Raw genomic sequence first — 26,588 nt, forward strand, 5'->3', positions numbered from 1 at the left:
TAAGGTTTTAATTAAAAACTTTAATTCCAGTAATTTACATCCTTTACTTTAGAGCTTGAAAGATGCCTCAAGGGTTGCATGTGTGACCTCTGTTAATGTAATTTTCTTCTTACATCTTCAAAGCGGCAAATACAATGAATAGGTCCATGTAAAGAATTCTCTAATAACAAAATAGCCAGCATTTAGGTAAATTAATAAAGGAATATTACATATAGTATAAGGGTCAGGCCAGCAAAATAAAATTACCAATAATTATAGATTTAAAATAGGACAGCAGTTTGTAACCCCTACTTGCAAGGGAAGACATATTCTGTCTCTGCCTGGTCACCTGAATAAAACCAAAAATACAGGTAAGTCTCAGGAAATGAACTAAATGTTACTAAAAATGAGGGAAAAATACATCTTGGGGAAGGTTAGATTTAAACTTACTCGGCTGGTAGTAGTCGTAGATCTTGACCACCGCTGGCTTTAGATTTTGTACTGGGAGCTCCTGTATGATGTCCAGGGTGTGGTTGAAAGGTGGGAACAGTGATGGTAACTGTTGGGAGAGAAAAAAAAAACATTTTTGTTACACTTATTTAAACCCTCCAAGCAGAAGTGTAATTTTGGTTTTGCTGACTTTGAAGGAGATTAATTCCATTATATTGAGAGTGTTATGTGCACTGTTTCAAACTGATGGATGATTTGGTCTCACCTCTCTCAAGTACATTAACACATGATCATCTTTAGTATCGACACGATCCACTAGAAGTGAACCCGACAGCTGTGAAGACAAGCCATTCACTGATTATTCATATTGCATCGACAATGTTGTAATTTTAATAGGTTACAGAGTTAATGTTTACAGTTAATTAATTGAGCTGTATATAAATATATTTCTCTTTTACAGTTATTTACATACTGTATGTATAAGAGTAATTGTATTATAATTCATATGATGAGATTGAGCGAACTACAGTATGTACATATTTGTTGTATTGACTGCAAGTACCAGAATGCCTTGCGACAGGAAGTAAGAAACAAGAACGCGCCAGTTATGTACAAGTGACAAGTGATTATCCTGGCTTTCGCTAGCAACTTTCTTTTATTGTTTAGTAGAATCTAAAGTGGTAAAATGTAATGTGAACCAGTATTATTACTAAAATAAGCTTTCATCTTACAACCGACGTCTAAAGTCATTACTTTGAAGATAGTTATTCCATAGACAAAATATATGTTTCAGTAAGGTTCACAGATGAGAGGAAAGAGCTACATGGAAAAAGGTCACAGGTAACACCATAAACGTATGTTATCAACATAAAACTCACCCTCCCCAAAGACTCTGGGTCTGGAGCAAACCCAGACAGCATTTTCAAATCCACTATAATCATATTGGTGGTCAGCTCCTTTCCATGATATCTATGAAAGAAAAGAGATGCCTGTGATTAGAGGTCGACCGATTCATCGTATTGGACGATTAATTAGGGCCGATTTCAAGTTTTCATAACAATCGGTAATCTTAATTTTTTGGACACCGATTATGGCCGCAAGGATTATGGCAGCAAGGAGCCATGGTAAGTTGCTAGCTAGCATTAAACTTATCTTATAAAAAACAATCAATCTTAACATAATCACTAGTTAACTACACATGGTTGATGATATTACTAGTTTAACTAGCTTGTCCTGCGTTGCATATAATCAATGCAGTGCCTGAAATTGTGTCACTTCTCTTGCGTTCATTGTAAGCAGAGTCAGGGTATGTGCAGCAGTTTGGGTCGCCTGGCTCGTTGCGTTCAGTGTAAGCAGAGTCTGGGTATATGCAGCAGTTTGGGCCGCCTGGCTCGTTGCGTTCATTGTAAGCAGAGTCAGGGTATGTGCAGCAGTTTGGGTCGCCTGGCTCGTTGCGAACTGTGTGAAGACCATTTCTTCCTAACAAAGACCGTAATTAATTTGCCAGAATTTTACATAATTATGACATTACATTGAAGGTTGTGCAATGTAACAGCAATATTTAGACTTAGGGTTGCCACCCGTTCGATAAAATACGGAACGGTTCCGTATTTCACTGAAAGAATAAACGTTTTGTTTTCGAAATGATAGTTTCCGAATTTGACCATATTAATGACCTAAGGCTCGTATTTCTTTGTGTTTATTATAATTAGGTCTATGATTTGATATTTGATAGAGCAGTCTGACTGAGCGGTGGTTGGCAGCAGCAGGCTCCTAAGCATTCATTCAAACCGCACTTTACTCCATTTGCCAGCAGATATTCGCAATGCTTGAAGCACAGCGCTGTTTATGACTTCAAGCCTATCAACTCCTGAGATTAGGCTGGCAATACTATAGTGCCTATAAGAACATCCAATAGTCAAAGGTCTATGAAATACAAATGGTATAGAGAGAAATAGTCCTATAATAACTACAACCTAAAACTGAGAATATTGAAGACTCATGTTAAAAGGAACCACCAGCTTTCATTGTTCTCATGTTCTGAGCAAGGAACTTAAACGTTAGCTTTTTTACATGGCACATACTTTCTTCTCCAACACTGTGATTTTGCATTATTTAAACCAAATTGAACATGTTCCATTATTTATTTGAGACTAAATTGATCGATTTTATTTATGTATTATATCAAGTTAAAATAAAAGTGTTCATTGTTCATTCAGTATTGTGGTAAATGTCATTTATTACAAATATATATATATATATATATAAAAATCGTCCGATTAAATCGGTATTGGCTTTTTTTGGTCCTCCAATTGTCACGTTCCTGACCTTATTTCCTTTGTTTAGTCTTTGTTTAGTTGGTCAGGACGTGAGCTGGGTGGGCATTCTATGTTTTGTGTTTCTATGTTGGGTTTGTTGTTTGGCCTAATATGGTTCTCAATCAGAGGCAGGTGTTTGTCATTGTCTCTGATTGGGAACCATATTAAGGTAGCCTGTTTGCACTGTTTGTTTGTGGGTGATTGTTCCTGTTTGTGTGTTCATCTGTTCTGTGTTCCCATGTTCAGGACTGTAGCGTTTTCGGTTCCTTCTGTCAGTTTGTTGTTTTTGTTCGTCGTTTAAATATCCTAATTAAAATATGGTTTATCATCACGCTGCATTTTGGTCCTCTTCTCTTTCACCCGAAGACAGCCGTTACACCAATAATCGGTATCGGCGTTGAAAAATCATAATCGGTCGACCTCTACCTGGGATATCAAAGTTTGATTTTGATAAACAAACTAATTAAACTAGTTTGATTATTTTATCCATAAAAAGGCTGTTCCTGATCCAAGCCTAGGTAGAAACCAGTGGAGGCTGCTGAGGGGATGTCACACCCTGACCATAGAGAGCTGCTTATTTTCTATGTTGGTTGGGGCGTGACAGTGACTAGGGTGGGTTATCTAGGTGAATAATGATCTATGTTGGCCTGGTATGGTTCCCAATCAGAGGCAGCTGTTTATCGTTGTCTCTGATTGGGGATCATATTTAGGCAGCCATTTCCCCTTTGTGCTTTGTGGGATCTTGACTATGGATAGTAGCCTGTTAGCACTATTATTAGCTTCACGTTTCGTTTGAGTTTTATTGTTTTGTTTTGCTGTGAGTTTCACTTAGTAATAAAAAGATGTGGAACCCAGATCACACTGCGCTTTGGTCCACTTATTATAACGATCGTGACAGGGGAGGACGGCTCATAGTAATGGCTGGAATAGAATGGCATCAAACACCATTTTTTGATACCATTCCAAAATTCCACTCCAGCCATTACCATGAGCCTGTCCTCCCCAATTAAGCTGCCACCAACCTCCTGTGGTAGAAACTAGAAGTGAAATAACCAATAGGAAACCAAGTGATTTGGGTCAAGTCCATTCTGTAAGACATGCTCCATAATAACACTTTGGAGTGTCATTAATAAACGTATTGAAATAATTCTCCTGTAAATGTGTCATTCATTCTTACTGAGACTGGAGTTTCAGCGTGACTCTGGGCCTCAAAGAGTTGCTGTTGCAGTCCACCTCTGTCTTCACCTGGATACTGAGCGTTGTGCTGTCAGTAGGAGTAGGGATGTTGTAGTGGAGTGCCACCTGGGAAAGTAAACATTTAAAAAGTCAGGAGAGGTTTCTTCAATCCACAGTCTGGGCTCTGGCTATCTGTATAATTTTTTACTTCAATTCTTGAATTATATAACCATTGAGTCTTGAAGAATATAACAATGAGTTACTTTTCCCCAGCCCCATCCCTCAGCTCACAGGAGGTTGATGGCAGCTTAATTGGGGAGGACAGGCTTGTGGTAATGGCTGGAGCGGAATAAGTGGAATGGTAGCAAATACATCAAACACGTGGTTTGCTCTGTTCCATCCATTATTATGAGCCGTCCTCCCCTCAGCAGCATCCACTGCCTCAGCTGTATACCAAATCAAGTGGCGCCGGGTTGCTGTTTTGCTGAAGAAAAACATTCCCAGACTGTAGCTTTAGTGATGGATTAAACCGTATTTTGGCACCATAGGATTGGGAGGAGTGTCTTCACTGACCTGCACTGAGGCACAAGCACTGCCCTTCACTTCCACCGTGTACTTCCCTTCTGTGTCCTGCAGCGCACTCTCCTGGTAGAGAAGCTTGTTGTTTTTGTTAACTTCAAAGAGGTGCTGTCCCCCGCTGGGAGACTGTACTGTCACTGTGCTGGTGCCCTCTCTACTGAACACCCTGGTGGAGTAGAGAGCCAGGGCCTGGAGGGCCACCACTGTGTCCTAAACACACACACCAACAACAGACAAATCTGTTCAAAATGAATGGAGCTATCCCATTTTACAGAAAGGTTCATTTTACATTGGTCAGTTCCTAGAGTGACTTTCTCATTTCATCCATGATGATTTCTTGGCTCCACTTCAGTGGAAGTTAGCCTCACCAGGCTTGACATGACAAGAAGCACACACATACCTGTGATCTGGTAAAAGTCAAGGTAATAACGCCTCACTACTAGTGCACAGCACCGGATGCCTTTTTGGAACAGAGGCGTTTTGAAGTATACCTGTGTGGAAGAGAAGCCTCCGTAGGCGTTCTGCTGTCTCACCAGCCACCTGACGATGCGGGAGGCGTAGCCCAGGTCAGTGGCAGACAGAGGGGAGGCACTGAGGGAAGCCAGCAGAACGTAGGAGCTGATCTCCACTGCCAGGGAGGCTGAAGTCTCTGAGGAGGTCTGAGTCCAGTGCAGGAGACCCCCTGAGGGATGAGGAGCGCACGTGCACACACACACACACACCACACACACACACACACACACACACACACACAGAGAGAGAAAATAGGGACTCGCTTATTCATCACTATACAGGATACAAAGTTCTTCACTGACCTTCACAATGAATTTTATGACAAACTGAATTTTATTACAGACACCTGAGTTCAAATCGTATTTGTGTTCTATAAAATACTTTGGGTGTTTGATTGAGCCTATTTGGAGTGCCAGACGGGCGGAGGGTTTGCACTTTTGGGACTACTCCATTGACTAACTCAATTAAGTCAAGACAGCACAAACAGATCTTGGACCAGGATATGTTTCACCCTCTTGTAATGCGACCGTGTCCAGGTGCTGCAGAAGTTGGGCCCGAGTCTCCATGTCCCCTGCCAGGGTAAAGGTGTAGGCCAGCAGAGCAGTAGTGTAGGTGTTGGACAAATCACTGGTGGAGTTCTTCAGGCAAGACAAACTGCCGTACACAACAGGATCCTAGAGCACAAAATAACAGAGCAGCACATTAAGAGACATGTTACCCTGGTCCCAGATCTGTTTGTACTGACAAGCCAATACAAACAGATCTAGGACTAGGCTACAGACATTCATGCTGAAGCACATCTAGTTTTTTAGCTTACAGTAGTAACTAAGCCTACTCAGTTTTAACAGCGCAATACCATTTAGATCTGTTTATGGTAACACATATTCTTATACTTATTGCATAGGCTACTTTGAGAGAGAGATTATTTAACAGAATTTTAAATACACAACTTATTGCATTGCAGATGACAGTTGATGTAAGAGGTACACAACAGACTTCATACAGGAGGCTAAATCAGTTTCCTGTAATGGACGTTGTTGTCTTGAGAAACAATGGTTATCTGGAGATGCTACTTACCGACACTGACATATTGAGCTCCAGCATTGAAGCAGTGATGTAGGCCGTCAGCGTGACTTCATCTGTCACCCCACCCTATAAAACAATGTCAAAATACTACAATGTGTATTAAACTACAATTCTGTTGAAAGCATCATTCACAACTTCATGGCTGGTCTGATGAGACACACAACTACATCTTCTTCCATCTTCCTTCAGTTTATTATCAATTATAAATTTGATATCAATAAGTACCTTCATTCTGTTATTAAAGAGTTTCCCCAATCTGACGAAACACCCATGTTTGCCTTGCTGACTTTCCAACCAAGTCGTGGACTCTTTAATTTTCGCCGGGTCAATATAAATGAAAGACTGTGCTTTGCCAAAGGATCTCAAGACAAAAGCAGTCAGCCTGAGGAAAGAGAACTTGATTTGAATGTCCCGTCATAATACCCACATAAGGTTGTCATAAACATGACTTAGAGCTTGACATTACATGCAATGACAGCTTATTTAAACTTATGTCACATCCATGGTCTGTCAGAGACAATGCCATTTGATTGGTCAATACTTAATTGAAACAAACACAGTTATAATGTGTTTACCAGGAGTTGAAAAACACTATACTCACCAAGTATTCCCCGAGCCTTGTCCAAATGTGCTGTATGCACCATTATAATGCTTGTAGTTCAGCTGCCTTTGGTAACCTGTCGGTGTGTTTTTAGAGTGAACAATAAAGTGACCAAGTGTTTTTTATAGTCACTGAGTGTATGCCCTAAATAATACCCTATTCCGTATATAGTACACTACTTTTGCCAGGAAAAAATAAGTGTACTGTGTAGGGAATAGGCAGGGTTGGGTAGATTACTTTCTAAAAGGTAATCCGTTACAGTTACCTGTCCATAATTGTCATCAGTAATGTAAATTGTGGATTACCCAAACTCAGTAACGTAATCTGATTACTTTGTTACTTTTGGATGACTTTCCCCTTAAGTATAGAAGATAAAAAAGTATCCACCGAACACATTTGGTGACTTGTGGTCAGACATCCTCAGGTGGAACAAACTCAAACAGCCTTTTTCAATGCTGAATTGAATGTCATTGAGGAAACAGAAAGGTGTCAATGTGTTTTTTTCAGCAAACATTCTTTCTGAATTTAAGTTAGTGTCACGCCCTGGCCTTAGTTATCTTTGTTTTCTGTATTATTTTAGTTAGGTCAGGGTGTGACATGGGGGATGTTTGTGTGTATTTGTCTCGTCTTGGGTGGTTGTATTGTATAGGGGGTTGTGTTCAGTGTAGGTGTTTAGGAAAGTCTATGGTTGCCTGGTTTGGTTCTCAATCAGAGACAGCTGTTTATTGTTGTCTCTGATTGGGAGCCATATTTAAGGCAGCCATAGGCATTAGGCTGTTGTGGGTAATTGTCTATGTCTAACGTTAGTAGCTTGTGTATGCACTTTCGTTTGTAGCTTTGTTTAGTTTTGTTAAAGTGTTCGTTTCGTCTTCATTTTAAATAAAAGAAGATGTATTTGTATCACGCTGCGCCTTGGTCCACTCTTCCTCATCAAGACGATCGTGACAGTTAGCAATAATCTAGATTTTGAAAAGTATCTGTAATCCGATTACAATATTTTAGCTGGTAGCTGATTACAGTGACTATTTTTTTGGGGGGGTAATCAGATTACATGGAACTGATTAGATGTAATCAGTTACTCCCCAACCCTGGGTGTGCCATTTGGGATGCATCCTCAATATTCTCTGATCAAATTATTTCATTGGGAAAACATCCTGAAGTCCCTACATGTGTTGAGTCAGTGATGCACTGTTGATAAAACACTGTGATGTCATCTCTGCTGGAGCTCTATCATTTACATGATAGCAGGGTCGTAGTCATTAGGGCACACTGGTGAAACGTTAAAAAAATGTTCTTCAATGGAAAACAGAAAAAAAGGCTCTGATTGGACAAATCCAGCCCTGTTTCAGTCAGTTGTCTTCCGTTTGGTGTCTAATCAATACGATCTATATTTTGAGGGACTCTTACCACTAGTGAGGAACTTGTTAGCCTTGTCTCGAATTGCTGGAGTGAGCTGCTCTGTGTTCCTCAGGTACTCCAGGATGTAGATATTGGGGGCGAGGAGGGCCATATTCTGCTCTCCACACCCATACGGCATCTGCAGCAGTCCATCCAGGTTCTTGAGGGCCCGACCCAGGATGTCCCCTACAGAGAAACATGGGACTCTGTAAGACTGTCCTCTTTAGCAAGCAGCAGCATTATCGCTGGAGAAGGGTTGCTTTTCCCACCACTATGCCTCAAAAAACTCACTACACCTCTCTAAATGATACAATGGTATATTACCCAGGACTGAGAGAGAAATTCGATCAGATCCATCCACCACATTCTTGGGGAGTTGCAGTTCCACCTCCTCTGTCAGAGCTTCTCCTGTGGACACAGATGATAAGATGAATGGAGATGATCAGTTCAATCACAGTGAACATTCAACGTTCATGCATTACTGACCAGTTGGACACAGCAACCAGTTGTAGGTGTCGGTCTTCTCTGTTCCCTCCGCCTGAGAGGAGAGGAGCTTATTTTCAGTCAAAGGCACTAGATGGTATCTGTACATTAGTAAGTTCCATAACAGCAGTAGACTACATACCTTCACCAGCAGGCTCTTTGTAACTGTGTCGATGCGTCCTCTCTCTGGTACGTTCACAATCTCATTGTCACATGCAGTGTGGGACTGGACAGCCTCTGCACTAACTGACACATTCAAATCCCCTACACACACATTGACAGACAGAGCGCAACACAGGTTACAGAACATCCAATATGGTGACTGAGAGTACACAACTCAGGTTAACATCCATTCTGCTGTTTGAACAGTTGAATGGAGACTGGTGACTTACCCAGGACTGAGGGTGCCATTGTCCAACTGAAGGTCTTTCGTCCATTGGCACACAAGCATGATGAATACTGGACATCATTCAGGGGTGTGAGAGTGTAGTCTAAGGAAGGAGCCGGAGTCACAGAAACCTGCCCAAGAGGAACACTTGTAAGATTACATGGAAATCCCAAGACTGATACACTGGGTGTAATAAAAAATAAATAAACACTGACTAGGCAAACTGCAACAAAACACCACATTTTATACAACTTGAGAAACAACTCAAGAAACGATCATGATGCAGTGCCGTACCATGATGCACTTGGACAGGTAGTTGAACACAGTGGCCTTCAGCTCAAAATGCTCTCCACGGATGATGGAGTAGGGCAGGGTGAGCTCTAGGAAGAAAGGCTGGAAGACAGTGATCTCCACAGGAGGAGCCAGACCGAAGCCGCTAGGGGCCAGGCAGAATGCCTCTGTCTCCCAGGTGGTAATGGTGTCTGGGACTGTAAGGGGAATGTCTAGTGTTCCAGATTCCCTGTAATAAAGAAGTCAGAGGTCAAACAGAAAGCCACTAAGTGAAAATAGAAACATTTAGCCAACGGGGTAAATTGAGCCACACTTGTTTCTAGGAAACCATACACAAAATGTATAATTTAACCAAATATTTAGTAAGAGGTCATCATTTGATGGAGTCTGTAAAGGAAGAAAACACATGGAAAAAGTGGTAAGCAACTTATGTCCAAAAAACAGATATTTTACCAAGTCAAATTAATTTATTGTTAAGATTGTTCTATACATCATTTGGGGTCTCTATAAGCTACATTGAATAGATAGCACACTAGTTCCAATTTGGAAATACTCACGTTAATAAATAAAATAATGCTGTATTAGATTAAAGTTTTTAAGCGTTTTAAAATATCTGTTTTTAGGGGTGAAAGTAATCCAAAAGTAATCCAAATGCAATCGGATTACATTACCCATTTTGAGTAATCCATTACATTGCCGATTAATTTATTTTTCAAGTACTGTAACTATAATCAGTAACGGATTACATTTTTTCAAGTAATCCGCCCAACCCTGAACAGGCTTAATGCATGGCGTTATCGCTGGGATATGACGTAACAGGCCTGGCCTGTGTTTACATGTTTTTTTTTAAGTACAAAGCGTTTGTTAGGTTTTATACTTGTGTAAAAAAATGCTTAAAACGCTTAAAAGACAAAAAAGCTGTTGTGTTTGTGTTGAATTGTGTTTCGGAAATAGAGAGACATGAACCAAGTTTCCATCCAACCGTTTTGCGCTCATAAAGTATGTCGGATAAACATTTTTATGGCCTGATGGAAACAGATAATTTGTCTGTAAAAATGTTCAATTGTTGACCCCAAAAAATATGCTAGTCAAGGTGGGACCTTATTGTGTCAGTAAAACAAATTATGCGAGAAATGGCGGTAGAAGCGCTTTTATGCGCAAATATTGATATAATAACCATCATATCTAAGTAAAACTTGGAATCATGCGATGACATGGTGTGTGGTCCTCCCACTACGACTAGGAAAAGCATGTAGTTCATTAGGCTACAGATGAAATAAATTATGAAGAACTTCATAAGGTGGTGAAAGTGCAAGGTGATGAGGTTGATGCTCCTTTCCAATAAATATTGAGGGTTTTATTCTGGTGACCGATGCTTGGCTGTCATTTGACAAATAAAAATAATGTCCATAATAATCTCATCATAGTCAATTTGATGGAAACATCTCTGGTGTGCAAATACGCACATTGATTTTATGCAGATTTTTAAAAATATTTGCATGGAAATCTGTCCCCAATCGGATGGAAACCAAGCTATGGTTTTCAAAAAGGTAGTGGTAATATTTCATTCAGTACAGAAATTTGTAGGCAGCTTACTTATACCCTGTACTGTGGGGTAAGTTGTGCCAAAATACCATTTTCTTTGGACAAGCTATGTTTTCAATACTCTAATGTTTACATTAATTCAGATTATTTCCAGTGATACACAACATCCTGAAATATATGTAGATATCTTTGTTAGAAAGAATACTATATTTCCCTTTGCGGAGTGATGTTGAATGTAAAAAATGTATACATTTACACCACGCACCTCTACTCTGTAATGCAGTTTAATGAGGTACAGGTTCCTAATCTGGACCACTAATATATGTTTTGATAACAAAACCGACACGTACGCAACTATGGGGCAAAATAGACGGGGTTGGCTTAGATTGTTGACAACAAGTAAACTATATTTGGCCTCCAAATGTTTATTGAAAACATAAATACATTTGTACAATGAGCACTTGTTGTATCTCAAATGCATCGTTACAGTTGTTGGTTAGCTAGCTAGAGAATTTTTGCCATATTAGCATAGACATGACATGAGTCAAAACACCTCAAAACAAGACATGTTATCAATAACAAGATACAACGAGCTGAAACGAGCCACCGACTATTCCCCACATGGCAGCTTCTTGTAATTGTTGCTAACTAGCTGACCGTTCAGAATCATAACATCACACAGCCTTCTGCATCAACGATGCGCGCGCATTATTTTTGTGACATTGTCAGCCAACCCATCTATAAGGCAACAGCCTCACTGTGCAGTGCTCTTACCCAACTTCCACAAGATCCCATATCCATGTCTCGGGGAAGAACGTACGGACTGTCTGTATGGGTGGCAGAGGGGCTCCGTATATTCCAGGAAGTCCAGCTTCACCCCTTAAAAGGCTGTCCATGGCTATAGGGTGAGCGGAGTGTCTGTAGGATACTACTGAAACAAAACATAGTCATTCTCGTGTTAAGATCAGCCTGGTCAAACCAGACTGAATGCTGCTTTCAACGGTGATGCATGCAGTGTTCAGACTGGTTTAACCAGGTGATGGGTTCTGACTTCTAAACTTGAAAATATGAAATATCCTTATTCATGTCACTGAGGGAGAGAGGGGAATGTATAACATTTACATTCTGTCAGAATATGTTATTGTTAGACATCAGGGATCCTTTGGAAAGGAGAAGAGCCACAGTCTGGTACAAGTCAACAGGACAGCTGTGAGTTGGGAAGGAGTGAGGAAATTGTGCCGAGATCAAGTCAGATGAATTGAGTAATAACCGATATCACTAAAGTTCTGTCTAGCAACAGAGGTGTACTGGCTGTTCCGATGTGTAAGGAGGACACCCAGCATAGGAGGAAGGGTTAAATACCAGTGCTTATGGTGCCGAAGAGGATGGCTGACGTTTTACATACCCTCAATCAGCCCGACTAACCTGTGTCTGTATGTAGCCTCGCTACTTTTATTGCCTCGCTACTGTATATAGCCTCGCTACTGTATATAGCCTCGCTACTATTATTTTTCACTGTCTTTTTACTGTTGTTTTGATTTCTTTACTTACCTATTGTTCACCTAATACCTTTTTTGCACTATTGGTTAGAGCCTGTAAGTAAGCATTTCACTGTTGTATTCGGCGCACGTGACAAATAAACTTTGATTTGATTTTATTGTGCAATTTCGTTCGTTTTCACGTTTGTAACTTATGCTTTAACTTATTTTGTACATAATGTTGCTGCTACCGTCTCTTATGACCAAAAATAACTTCTGTACATCCGAACTGGGATTACTAACCACAGACTGGAAGAAGCTTTTTCCTTTAACAAGCCCAACGAGAAAGATATACTGCTCTCCCGGGAACAGACCCAGATCCCCGTCATTTGCGTGAAGAAAAGACGGAGGAAAAGAGGACGCAGATCAGGCTGCCTTCTGAGAATCCGTAGGCGAGCGACTAACTCCCATTGCCATCAATTCTACTTGCTCACATGTAATCATTAGAAAATAAAAATGGATGACCTATGTTTATGATTATCCTACCAACGGGACATTAAGAACTGTAATATATTATGTTTCACTGATGTTTCACTTCTGCACCGGCAGAACAGAGAAGCTACGTATGGTAAGACGAGGGGTGTGTGTCTTTTTGTCAATAACAGCTGGTGCGCGATGTCTAATATTAAAGTCTCAAGGTATTGCTCGCCTGAGGTAGAGTACCTTATGATAAGCTGTAAACCACACTATCTACCAAGAGAGTTCTCATCTGTATTATTCGTAGCCATCTATTTACCACCACAGACCGATCTTGGCCCTAAGACCACACTCAACCAACTCTATAAGGCCATAAGCAAACAAGAAAATGCTCACCCAGAAGCGGCGCTCCTAGTGGCCGGGGATTTTAATGCAGGCAAACTTAAATCAGTTTTACCAAATTTTTACCAGCATGTCACATATGCAACCAGAGGGGGGGGGGAAACTCTAGACTACCTTTACTCCACACACTGAGATGCATACAAAGCTCTCCCACACCCTCCATTTGCCATATCTGACCATAATTCTATCCTCCCGATTCCTGCTTACAAGCAAAAACTAAAGCAGGAAGTACCAGTGACTCGCTCAATATGGAAGTGGTCAGATGGCGCGGATGCTACTCTACAGGACTGTAGAGTCACGCTTTCAAGGAGCGGGACACTAATCCGGACACTTATAAGAAATCATGCTATGCCCTCAGACAAACCATCAAACAAGCAAAGCGTCAATGCAGGATTAAGATTGAAAACTACCACACCGGCTCTGACGCTATTCGGATGCGGCAAGGCTTGAAAACTATTACGGACTACAAAGGGAAACCCAGACGCGAGCTGCCCAGTGACGCGAGCCTACCAGACTAGCCGAATGCCGTTAATGCTTGCTTCGAGGCAAGTAACGCTGAAGCATGCACGAGAGCACCAGCAGTTCCGGATGACTGTGTGATAACGCTCTCAGTAGCTGATGCGAGCAAGACCTTTAAACAGGTCAACATTCACAAAGCAGCGGGTCCAGATGGACTACCAGGACATGTACTCAAAGCATGCACTGACCAACTGGCAAGTGTAATCACTGATATTTTTGACCTCTCCCTAACTGAGTCTGTAATACCAACATATTTCAAGCAGACCACCATAGTCCCTGTGCCCAAGGAAGCGAAGGTAAGCTGCCTAAATGATTACCACCTGTAGCACTCACGTCGGTAGCCATGAAGTGCTTTGAAAGGCTGGTCATGGCTCACATCAACAGCATCCTCTCGGATACCCTAGACCCACTCCAATTCGCATACCGCCCGAACAGATCCACAGATGAAGCAATCTCAATCGCACTCCACACTGCCCTTTCCCACCTGGAAAAAAAGGAACACCTATGTGAGAATGATGTTCATTGACTACAGCTCAGCGTTCAACACCATAGTGCCCACAAAAGCTCATCACTACGCTAAGGACCCTGGGACAAAACACCTCCATCTGTAACTGGATCATGGATTTCCTGACTGGGCCGCCCCCAGGTGGTAAGGGTAGGCAATAACACATCCACCACACTGATCCTCAACACTGGGGCCCCTCAGGGGGGTGTACTTAGTCCCCTCCTGTACTCCCTGTTCAGCCACGACTGCGTGGCCAAACACGATTCCAACACCATCATTAAGTTTGCTGATGACACAACAGTGATCGGCCTGATCACAACGATGCGACAGCCTATAGGGAGGAGGTCAGAGAACTGGTGCCAGGACAACAACCTCTCCCTCAATGTGAGCAAGACAAAGGAGCTGATCGTGGACTACAGGAAAGGGGGGGGGGGGGGGGGGGGGGGGGGGGGGGGCGAACATGCCCCCATTAACATCGACGGGGCTGTAGTGGAGCAGGTCAAGAGTTTCAAGTTCCTTGGTGTCCACATCACCAACGATCGATCATGGTCCAAACACACCAAGACAGTCGTGAAGAGGGCACGACAAAATCGTTTCCCCCTCAGGAGACTGAAAAGATTTGGCATGGGTCCCCAGATCCTCAAAAAGTTCTACAGCTGCACCATCGAGAGCATCCTGACTGGTTGCATCACCGCCTGGTATGGCAACTTCTCAGCATCTGACCGTAAGGTGCTACAGAGGGTAGTGTACGGCCCAGTACATCACTGGGGCCAAGCTTCCTGCAATCCAGGACCTATATAATAGGCGGTGTCAGAGGAAAGCCCATAAAATTGTCAGAGACTCCAGTCACCCAAGTCATAGACTGTTTTCTCTGCTACCGCACAGAAAGCGGTATTGGAGTGCCAAATCTAGGTCCAAAAGGCTACTTTTAACAGCTTCTACCCCCAAGCCATAAGACTGCTGAACAATTAATCAATTGGCCACCGGACTATTACATTGACCCCCCCATCCCCCTCCATTTGATTGGTACACTGCTGCTAGTCGCTGCTTATTATCTATGCATAGTCACTTCACCCCTACCTACATGTACAAATTACCTCTAACCTGTACCCGCACACACTGACTCAGTACCGGTACCCTGTGTATATAGCTCGTTAACGTTATGTTATTGTGTTACTTTTTATAATTTTTTACTTTAGTTTGGTAAATATTTTCTTAACTCTTCTTGAACTGCACTGTTGGTTAAGGGCTTGTAAGTAAGCATTTCACGGTAAGGTCTACACTTGTTGTAGTCGGCGCATGTGATAAATAAAGTTTGATTTGATTTGTGTGACTATGTCTTTGTCTGTTCAGCAGTCTGACCCATTGGGTGAATAAACTTGGCTTGAGCTTTTCATAGTTGTCCGTTTTTACTCTGTTATTTAGAACCTAACACAAGCTATGTTAGAATAACAAAAACCATACATTTCCCAAGATTCACCAAAGACGTGGTAAGGAGGACATCTCACCATAGTAGCGATGGTACTTGTTCCCCTTGTAACTTAGGCAGGAAGGTGCTCTTATAACCAGGTTAGTTGCCAGCTTCAGTCCCAGGTTCTAGAAATATCAGAATCACAAACAAGGGAGCTCAATATTAATGAATGTCTCCGTTTAATTGTTCTATTCTGTATGTATTTTTTTGACTCAAAAAGGCTATTTTAGAAATGTATAATTTAAGAAGATGAATGCATGGTAACAGAATGGTAACTGATTCTTACGAGAGAGGAAAACAGGCTTCAAGTTAAGAGAAAACAAGGCAGAAGTTACCTGAAAAACTTCAAAAGGTTCATTTTTTTGGTCAGTTGGTCCTGGGTATGGTATTACATATCTCCTTGGTCTTACACGTAAACATGACACTGGATCTTCAAGCTGGTAGGGAATGTATGTTGTCTCCTTGACTGGTAACAAATCAAATATCTGGAATGAGATAATAAGGAGACGTGAAATTACCTTGTTCATTGGGCACCAAACAGAAGGCAGTGACTACTTGGACTTGTCTAATAAGAAATGCTCAATGTCAACAGTGAAGAGGCAACCCCCGGGATGCTGGCCTTCTAGGCAGAGTTGCAAAGAAAAAGCCATATCTCAGACTGGCCAATAAAAATAAAATATTAAGATGGGCAAAAGAATACAGACACTGGACAGAGGAACTCTGCCTAGAAGAGCAGCATCCCGGAGTCGACTCTTCACTGTTGACGTTGAGACTGGTGTTTTGCAGGTAATATTTAATGAAGCTGCCAGTTGAGGACTTGTGATGCGTATGTTTCTCAAACTAGACACTCTAATGTACTTGTCCTTTTGTTCAGTTGTGCACCGTGGCCTCCCACTCCTCTTTCTATTCTGGTTAGAGCCCGTTTGCGCTGTTCTGTGAAGGGATAGTACACAGCGTTGTACGAGATCTTCAGTTTCTTGGCAATTTCTCGCATGGAATAGCCTTCATTACTCAGAACAAGAATAGACTGACGAGTTTCAGAAGAAAGTCCTTTGTTTCTGGCCATTTTGAGCCTGTAATCGAACCCACAAATGCTGATGCTCCAGATTCTCAACTAGTCTAAAGAAGACAAGTTTTATTGTTTCTTTAATCTGCACAACAGTTTTCAGCTGTGCAAATATAATTGCAAAAGGTTTTTGAATTGATCAATTAGCCTTTTAAAATGATAAACTTGGATTAGCAAACACAACGTGCCATTGGAACACAGGAGTGATGGTTGCTGATAATGGGCCTCTGTACGCCTATGTAGATATTCCATAAAAAAATCTGCCGTTTCCAGCTACAATAGTAATTTACAACATTAACAATGTCTACATTCTATTTCTGTTATTTTAATGGACAAAAAAATGAGCTTTTCTGTCAAAAACAAGGACATTTCTAAGTGACCCCAAACTTTTGAACGGTAGTGTATGCTGCTGGCTCATGTGAGTATAGTGTAGAGAATCATTGTACCATCTAAACCACTGTGAAATATATTTTCCATAATCCAAAATATTGGTGTTTCAGCTGTTTGAAGATGGTGTACAAAACCAAAAGTAAAATAGAAATAGCACACATAGAACAGATATACTGCTTCTTAGACTTGCATTCACATAGATCTATAACTCACATTTCCACTTTAAGTACCAATTGGGATATGCTTTCCAGCACACCAAATGGCCCACTGTGAACAGACCCACTCCATATCTGCTATAGGTACTTCTTATTCCCCTGAAGCTGGTTGTTGTGGCCAGCACCACAAAAGCTGTTTACATGGTGGTTGACATTCACTTCAGTGAGCTGTTACCTTGTCAGCATCCAGCCTCTTCCCTGGCTCCATGATGTGAACACTCTTGTCCACAGTGCTGAGGCCACAGAGGGAGCCGGGCTGGGCCGAGAGCTGCAGCGTGTTCTTCTCCCCTGGGACTGCTTGTGAGGGTGAGAACTCCACAAACACCTGGCACACAGGACATACATAAGTGTACATGATACACCTTTAGTGTCTGTTATAAATATGTACCATTTGTGTTAAAGTGGTAGCTAGCTAGCTCGCGTACTCCCTTTAGCGTTAGCATTAGCATTGTCGTCGGGAATGCATTACTATTTAGCATGCTTATTAGCGATTAGCATGTGTTAGCTTTTGTCTGTGGTGCTAGGCTATTTTCGGTTGTAGGTCGCTCATGCTTATTATGTTTCATAATGTGTTGATCTTTCTACATTGCTCTATTGTTTATTTGTGCATCTAGCATGTGTTTGGGTCCACAGCTTGTTTAGTTTGTTGACATGCAAATAGGCATATTTTTCTCATACTGTGCTATAGCCTAAGTTCTCCTATTTTTTCTTTACAGAACCACAATTAGTATCAGAGAGGGTGGTGTTGTATTTCTGTGTGTGGATCTTCATTAAACCCTGGAACTATTACTACTGCTTCCTCGTGTTCTGAACGGACACCCGTGGTGGTTGCTTCCAGCCTAAAATCCAGCACCTAAGTTTTTTATTGGTCCTTCGAATTCATAAACGACCCATATTTGTCACATACATACATACACACACACCTTGTGTCTGAAGCATTTCTCAGTGGGGAAATTCATGCTGTGGGCGATTACAGTCTCGCTGGGTAGCAAACTGTACACCAGGACCTGTACCAACGGCGCCATCTCTGGAACCACTGCCAACTTCAAGGTGACTTCACCCTCAGTTACTGCAAAGCAAGAGCATATCACACTGAGTACGTTTACATGCACCGTAATAATTCGATATTAAACTGATTATGGCTGAAAACAGATTATGCAACCTTACTCTTTATCTTAATCGGCGTAAAGCCAAACTCAAACAAAGCATACACCGATTAAAACACCATGGGCATATAAAACGTTGGGTATGCACAAAATATGCCCCTAAACATGCATGCCCAGTTTTCACTCAAAAGTTGGTATTTATAAAAAACTGAAATTGAAGTGAGAATGTGCTTATCCTCCTGTAAACTTCAGACCATGCGTACGCACAGTTTCTAGTGGTTGAAGTACTGCATTGCAAGATGGCAAAAGTAGCCTTGTGCAGGAATATATGACACTCTTATGCATAACAAAAAACAGGTAGCTAAATATAATAATACTACTACTAATAATAATAATTTCCCCTTAGCGAAAAGAGCGAAAATCTATGTATTTTATCTTTGCATTCTAAAAGATGCCTATTTCTAATTATTAATTTCATTACCATGATCATTGCAGAATAAATCCTCACCTTTTCTGGCTGTGATGGTTTCATAGGCTACCCCCGAAATAGCCTATAGGCCTACAGCAAGTTAGGATAGGCTACTTGAATTTCTCAAACATAATACATATATCATGCAGAATAAATTCCTCACATTTTCTGGCCATAATGAGTTCATATTCCCGAAGTAGCCATACAAGAAATTACCATGTGCATCGCTCATGTAATTGGGCCTATTAGATAGGCTATTATACTGTAATTTCACGTTTTTACTTTTCGCATTGGACAGGGAGCGCGGTTTATAACATACAGTATAATTTAACAGGTGAACAGCAGTTGATTGTTTGTATTGAAGTGTGGAGGCTACCACTGTAAGTAGGCCTACTGTAGTTTTCATTTTAGACAATGTTTCAGAATTCGTGGGCAGTGCAGCATATTTGTTTCGGGAAAAAATTCTGCAAAATATTATTGCATTCAAACGATATTTTTTTATTTCACCTTTATTTAACCAGGTATGCCAGTTGAGAACAAGTTATCATTTACAACTGCGACCTGCGATCTGTTTTTTGTCTTTCAGAAATGGCCTGGTAGCCTACAGCAAATGTCACTGCAAAATAAATAATTCTGGCAACACCTCCAAAGACATTTGATCAAGTTCGCCATTACTATTTCCTGTAGCTATTGTCTTGGCCTAATTCCAATACCATAAAAGGTGAACGATGAGCGTTTTCTAGGCGGAGTTATAATGCTCGTTGATGCGCGCTCAGTTTTATAACAGGTCTGATGTATAATCAGAAACATGCGTATGTATGGCATGCACCAAGTTTTATGTATCTCAATATTTGTGTGTATGTGCAGTCTTTTCAGAAATGGTGCACGCAGATATTTAGTGTTAAATTTACGCAACGGTTATGAATGAGGCCCCTGGTTTTCTGTACAATCATTCAAATTATTAGTATTTGTAAATACCTTATTCGGTGATGCAAACATGTAAACACCTTAATGGTGTTCCAGCAGTGTTCCAGCAGTGTATTTGAACTGCTCATGTGCTAGCACCAGCCGAGCGATCTGCCTTCTTTAGCGCGAGGGAAGTGAGTTTGAATGTATGTGTTTTAGAAGTAGTTTTCACATACAAACTTTATATGTCCGAACTCAGAATCAAATCTTTTTTTATTATTATTTATCAGTAGCCTGATTTCAGACTTCCATGTTAACAGGATTATTAGGGAAAGTGTTCTTCTTGCAAAGCATGTAAACGTTTTAATCGAAGTGTTATATTAATCTGCCTATCCACAATAATCGCATTATTGTGCGCATGTAACCGTACACACTGTCATTGTCATCAAGCACCTCCCAGTAGGTCCAGAATGACTTAATAAAACTTCCTCACCAGGACTCCCCTGCTGTACAGTAACCTTCATATGTCCATGCTGAAGTATCGCCCCTCTGGATAAGGCCTGGAGGAGGGAAAAACAGTTTTCCCATCAAGTCAGGAAGAAGGAGATGAGGAATATTGGTGTTGTATAGGGCATCCTTCCTTTAAAGGTGAGAGGCTGGGACTATGTCTGAAATGACCCTGGTTAAAATAGTGCACAAGGGAATAGGGTGTCATTTTGGATGCACCCTGGGTTTGCAGGTTGTCACAACTTGTTTCTGGTTCTACTCACCAGGTAGATGACATCCACGGAGCCCTTTGGGACGGTCTCCCCTACGATAGCGTACTGGATGGTGATTGACACTTCCTCCCCACATGCCAGTGGTTTCTCTATCTTCTGAATAGCCAGAGAGCTGGACGTTTTACTATGAGGGGCAGTGGGCTGGATCAGTGAGAGTATGTGTTGCCCTCTGTTGAAATAGGGGACCCTGTATCTAGTGTTCTCCGCTTCTGGTGTGTTGCTTATCTGGAAATCAACAGAGGGAAGAGAGAGTATAACTAAAGGCCCAATCCCAAATCGACCCTTAGAGCTCCACCTCACCCTCTGATAGGCTAGTTGGAAGTTTCACCATATTGCTTATTATACCAATGGAATCTTCTCAGATCTCCACAAGAGCATGATCGACCTCAGGGAGTAGGGTCAATGGGGTGATTTGGGATTGAGCATAAAGAGTCTGAGTCTTTCAAAACCTTAGAAGGAATCATACTTACTATGAGGTTAATATCCTCTTTGGGCATAGTGGTTGTGTTGAGGGAGAAACTGGCAATACCATGACTGTCCGTGGTTAGGTTCTGGAGACGATGTGAGGACCAGCCTTTCTTCTCCAACAGGTAGACTAACATGTCAGAGATAGGTGTGTTGTTGAAGTGAACAACGTTTATCTGAGGGAAAAAGGAGGAATGTGATGCTACATCTGTTTGTCACTGTTACCTACTATTAGTAGTTAAGTAAACAGGAATGTCAAAGAACAAATGGCATCCACAATTCAACAAAGTACAAGGAACAATAACACTGGATTTGGACTTACCTTGCCCTCGATAATTGATCCATGCTCATAGATTTTGGGTGTGTCGACAAACGTGAGTTTTCCAATCACATAGGAGAGCGCTATGTGTTTTTCCTCTGACCGTGTAATACCTGTCAAAGGAAAACAAATGACAATAGGATGGTTTATTTAACAAGAACACATGCCACCATGATGCACAATGACAGTTCACAATGCAGAAACTCAATTGCAGTGCAGCTTACACAAGATTTTAAAACATGATTAAAAACATGTATATATATATATATATATAACATTATGGTGTAGCACCGAAGGTCAAATACAGGTCTCCACAATCTAATTAAACATATTGACATCATGCCTTTCACTCTCAATAAAAAAAATATGTTTTCATTTGACTGCAGGCAAATGTTGTCATCATATTCCCCAACTCCAAATTGTTGTGATAAATGACTTGCCTGTCCCCTCCTCCTCTACTTTTGCATTAAAACTCAGCCTGTCTATGAGCATTTTCTGTTCGGCATTCTTTGTGAAAATGGACATGTTGAAGACATGAGAAGCACAGCCAGTTTGGTCCATCTGGGAAAAGCAAGCAAAACCACAGACATTAAGAACTGATTTAAATACATTTAACCACATCACATTAAAATGTAATATGTTGGTAAAAACAATTATACTGATGATAGTTTCTACAGGAAAGCATACAGACCTCTATTGACTCTTTGTGGCAGGGGGCTGTATAATCAGGAACTCCTTGTTGAGTTGTCACATCAAATCTCATTGATATCAATACATCGTTCCTTAAAGGTCGGCACAACTCTACCTCTGCTTTTCCAGGTACAGGCTGTCCATACGTGTATCTGATTTTATTTCATAATGAAAAGCATCAAAAACATCATAGATTTCCTACTTAGAGAGACATAGTATATTATAAACCTCATATGAGACATTACAAAGGCTCATACATGCGTGCTTACAACAAGTTCAAATGCATTATACCTGCAGGCTTTCTTTAAGTCAAGTACTTTCAACATTGTCAATGCATCTAGACCTGTATTGATAAAGCCTCTCAGTGTATGAGTGTTGATCTAGGATCAGTGTAATCGTTTGTGTCACATGCACAGGGGGAGGGAGACCTGATCCTAGATCAGCAATCCTACTCTGAGATGCTTTATGACTAAAGGCCCAGCTGTTCATGTAAATGCCACTGTCTCAAACTTTTAAATTATCAGGGTACTCATAGAAGCAATTTATAACATTGAGGAGTAGTAGCATTGTAGGTCTTCAATTCGTTTTTGTCATTAGCACAGATCTGGGTTCAAATACATGCATATTTAAGTATTTGTTTCCAAATACACTATTTCAAATACCCCTAGGACCAAACAGACATGGGTTGAAATGTATGGAGTATTAAAATATTTGTATTTCAGTATTGCCAATACTGAATTACTTGTATTTTTTTTTTTAAGTATTTATTCAATTAGGCAAGTCAGTTAAGAACAAATTCTTATTTACAGTGACAGCCTACCCTGGCCAATTGTGCACCACGTTATGGGACCAATCACAGGCAGATGTGATGCAATCTGGATTTGAACCAGGTACTGCAGTGACACCTCTTGCACTGACATGCAGTGTCTTAGACCACTGCGCCACTCGGTAAATACTTACTTTGAGATGTATGCAAAAGTAATTAAAATAATTAAATTAGTATTTGACTCAAGGTCTGCATTAGCGCAATGCGATTAATTAGACAGTGACATTAGTGGAGTTACACATAACAACAGTGCATTGCAAAACGGCGATAGTGTAGACTCACATTGCACACACTTCTACTTTATACTCCTCTTGAACAATGCTGATCTCATCGGTGAGGTTCATTTTGATCTCAAACTTTGGCAAAACTAGATATAATAGAACAGCAGTTAACTCATGAATGTTCCTGAATTGTGATTTATTGATTCAACTGCCAGATCCATAATATTACCGAGCATGAAAGGTCAAATAAAGAAGCTCAACTTACCATATTTTTTTACCTTGAAGTGATGGTATATTTTGTTATCACCAATCCACACTACAATAGCATAGGATCCTACAGGTGCTTCAGAGTTCAGCGGGTGAGAAAGCTGCAGAATGTTGCCACTAGATGATGTATTGACCCACTGTCCAATCCTGTTCTGATGAATATCCTGTTTATTCGTAGAACAAGGGACACATTTAGCAGGGCACAACACTGTGGAACGTTCAGATACAAACATGTTATGTAGGCCAAACATGCCTGTCTGACATGTAGAATAAGGAGTCACGTCAGTTCTATTCATGACATCTCTATCTGCAATGTTCTGAAGTTTGCTTACTGAAGGTGGCCCAGATGTGTTCACATAAAGCTGATATGGAGTCTTCTGGTAACTGCCATGTGGAAATGAATGATGACCTACCTAGCTGGTGGAGTCATCGTCTTATCATGTTGTAGTATTTAGTGACAGTCATCATAAATTGACAGACTAATAAGGGTCTTACCTCAAGTTCCACAACATTGTACTGTGAAGGGCAAGACAAAAGGTTGGTTAATGTTTTATGAATAACTCAAATTCCCCCAAAATGAACAGAGGAGCAAAGCTGTCTACAACTATAGGAATTAGGCAGGTGCTTAGGTTCGTCTCTTCAACTAAATATCACAAGTAGTATTTGCACTGGGACTTTAATATAAATTCAGTAGATCTCATACATTCCAATCTGACCTACAGTAAATGGATTGAAAACCCCATGTCCTGTGGTGAATGTTTGAGGACCCTAAAATCCACCCACGCAGGTTTATTTAGAGAACCTCTGCAGAACCTTTGCACTGTGTGCTATGGGTCTCAAATGTTTGTGTAGCCTTATCAAACAGACATGGCCTAAAGATTTGGATTTTGCCCCATAGTTGTTCAAAACATTTCCCATTTCCAAAGTCTTATTGTTCATGGAGTACTAACGAGATGTGTATAACATGTTGTGGCTAGTTGATTACTGAATTAAAATAACCATTTACAGTATATTGTCCATAATAAGCCTTGTCCCTGTCCATAAGGCAGGAGCCTATGTCCTGTTTCTGTAGAGTGAAGGAGCCTGGACAGGACGCTAGTCTATTGCTGGGCATTAACCTCAATCCATCCCCTTAATGTTCAGTGCCAAGTAGAGAGGCATCTGATCCCGTTCTTTGATAAGGCTTGACACCCTAAACCTTCCATTCTCAAGGAGGACACTAACCACAAGGCCGCAGAGTTGAGTTGGTTGGACAATATCGTACATAGTGTTACATGATAGCTGATTGCTACATCTATCAGACAGTAATGTGAAGTGATTCTTGAGATTCTTCTGTATTTGTCTTTTGTATTTGTCTCAAGTAATTGAGATACTGATCTAAATGAAGACCAAATAGAGGTCATTGTTTTCAAGATTCAATTATTCACATTTTCAAGACTCACCAGCTGATTGACAGGGCTAAAGTTGGTATCCAAGGCGATCACTCTAAACTGCACTGTAAAAAGACAATGAAAAGACAAAGACAAGTACTCAATGAGACATTTAGAAGCATCATTTAGCTAACTTTCCCAGATTTTCCAGAAATCCCCATTGAAGGATTCCCAGATTCCAGGAATCTTTCAACCGGGATTTCTGTAAAACCTGGGATTTTCGGGAAAGTTACCAGAATTTTGCAAGAAACTTTTGACAGCTACTCTGGATAGAGCAAGGAGACTAATTGTGTAGGTCACTGGCTCTGTGTAAAATTACCTGTTTGTCCTGGGTTGTAGATTGGTTTATCCGTTTGGATGAATGTCATCGGGCTGTACGGTTTGATCATGACCTTTCTCTCCTCTGTCGATAGAAACGTTTCACCTCGAACCTCCACGTTAAAGTTTTGCACTTCCTCACTCTCCACATGAGGGGCCTGTCAGGGAGACAATGGACCAATAACATATGATCCAGTGTGGCTTAGTTGGTAAGAATGTGCTGCAACAATGTCAAGGTTAGGAAGATTCAATCACTTCTCCTTTCATCAGTGTGTTTTTAAAATTATTTTTCTTTAGTAGTTAATGTCATCTTTTTCATGTCAAATTTCAGCTTGAATCCCAGAAAAGTTTTGGTAAGCCACCACATTGATATTTCCCATCAAATAAGATAGCATTGCACACAATATGATGAGATGCATCACAAAGCTAAAAAGTACTGTAAACTCTTATTGGATTGGTTCTGGATGTCGACCCGTGCTGGGCTGACCTGAAACTGGAAGCAGCGGTGAAACTCTTGGTCAGAACTCTCTTGGAGAAGAATTCTGCTCTGCTCATCAACAATCAGAGATATGGTCATGACCAGGGTCTCGTTGGGCTGCAGAAGACTGGCACAAAGCTTGGCCTCTGAGCCTGCCTGGATCACTGCAGGAATGGCTACCATGTAAACCCTAGAGAGAACATATGCATGCACAGCAGCAAACATACAGGAAAATCAGTACAAAATGAGAGTGCACCTCTAAACAAGAAACTACAGATGTAGTATCTTAATTTCACAAATATTGTTATGGCATAATAATCCTGCAGCAACACGATTTGAATGTTTTGTCCATAATATTGCTTGATATGTGGTTCCGCAATTAGCTGGACAAAAGTAGGCTACAGGTTGCATGAAAAGTGCAATACTGTTAATATAACCATGTGTTAATTCAGGTTTTCAATTAATTTATGTCAAACACAATGCTTGTCTGCATTTCCTGCGGCGCCATGCATGTAAAATGTGTGTAGAGAGTACATGTAACAACAAAATAAAAAGCTGTAAAAACAATGTTTATTTTGTCCTCCAAAGAGGAGGGGTGGACCAAAAAGATGAAAAAAATAATAATTAAGATTAAAAAAAATATTCCTTTTTAAAAAGCCTATACTTATAGGTGAAATACACAGAACAAATATCTGCAGAAAGGGTAGATGAAAAACAGTTCTAAATTTGCTCAGGACGAGACACCACATCTGATGACTAAATTCTAACTGACTGTGCAGATTTACTTACGGTCTAGGAGTTTCTTGACAGACACAAAGCCAGTGAAAGCAGGCGAACAGTATCCATCTCCAAACGTGAAGCCCAGAAGGAACCATGACTCAATGAGAGAAATAAAAAACAGCAAGTCAGCCTATGTCCCAGTATTCCTACTGGCAAGACTTCCCTACTGCACTGTGTAGAGGACAAGCAGAGGAACTAGTGTAG

At 40.9% G+C, this 26,588-nt stretch overlaps 1 protein-coding gene across 4 annotated transcripts; it reads right to left on the reverse strand.

Annotated features, from left to right (window-relative positions):
- Positions 1–26,588, reverse strand: LOC120028588 (alpha-2-macroglobulin-like). Of its 4 annotated transcripts, none has more exons than XM_038973796.1 (36): positions 26,394–26,588; positions 25,614–25,794; positions 25,128–25,284; positions 24,821–24,873; positions 23,874–23,894; positions 23,711–23,791; positions 23,377–23,542; positions 23,173–23,257; positions 22,066–22,216; positions 21,815–21,935; positions 21,378–21,487; positions 21,061–21,231; positions 20,582–20,815; positions 20,305–20,371; positions 18,254–18,399; positions 17,506–17,655; positions 15,995–16,144; positions 15,697–15,784; positions 11,582–11,735; positions 9,266–9,491; positions 8,976–9,102; positions 8,726–8,847; positions 8,587–8,638; positions 8,425–8,508; positions 8,110–8,286; positions 6,703–6,778; positions 6,327–6,483; positions 6,093–6,167; positions 5,527–5,689; positions 4,994–5,184; positions 4,497–4,712; positions 3,925–4,049; positions 1,308–1,398; positions 695–763; positions 430–538; positions 1–328 (listed from the first exon to the last, which is right to left on the reverse strand). In XM_038973796.1, exons 1-36 carry the CDS (start codon positions 26,477–26,479, stop codon positions 288–290), a joined length of 4,473 nt encoding a protein of 1,490 aa, XP_038829724.1. In that variant the 5' UTR covers positions 26,480–26,588; the 3' UTR covers positions 1–287. The 4 variants fall into 4 exon arrangements, with proteins under 4 accessions (XP_038829724.1, XP_038829722.1, XP_038829726.1 ...); XM_038973794.1 differs by having other exon boundaries at positions 11,582–11,738; XM_038973798.1 differs by lacking the exon at positions 23,711–23,791 and having other exon boundaries at positions 26,394–26,587.

Source organism: Salvelinus namaycush, chromosome 34, assembly GCF_016432855.1.
Source record: "Salvelinus namaycush isolate Seneca chromosome 34, SaNama_1.0, whole genome shotgun sequence".
Lineage (NCBI taxonomy): Eukaryota > Metazoa > Chordata > Actinopteri > Salmoniformes > Salmonidae > Salvelinus > Salvelinus namaycush.

What these genes read in the sequence shown, in the direction of transcription:
- LOC120028588 (XM_038973794.1), bottom strand. Translation starts at nt 26,479, where the DNA reads ATGGTTCCTTCTGGGCTTCACGTTTGGAGATGGATACTGTTCGCCTGC. An exon ending in CTACAACCCAGGACAAACAG is followed by an intron (nt 24,874 to 25,127) that starts GTAATTTTACAC and finishes GTCTTTTTACAG; the next exon opens with TGCAGTTTAGAGTGATCGCC. An exon ending in AGCTCAATATGTCAGTGTCG is followed by an intron (nt 5,690 to 6,092) that starts GTAAGTAGCATC and finishes TTTGTGCTCTAG; the next exon opens with GATCCTGTTGTGTACGGCAG.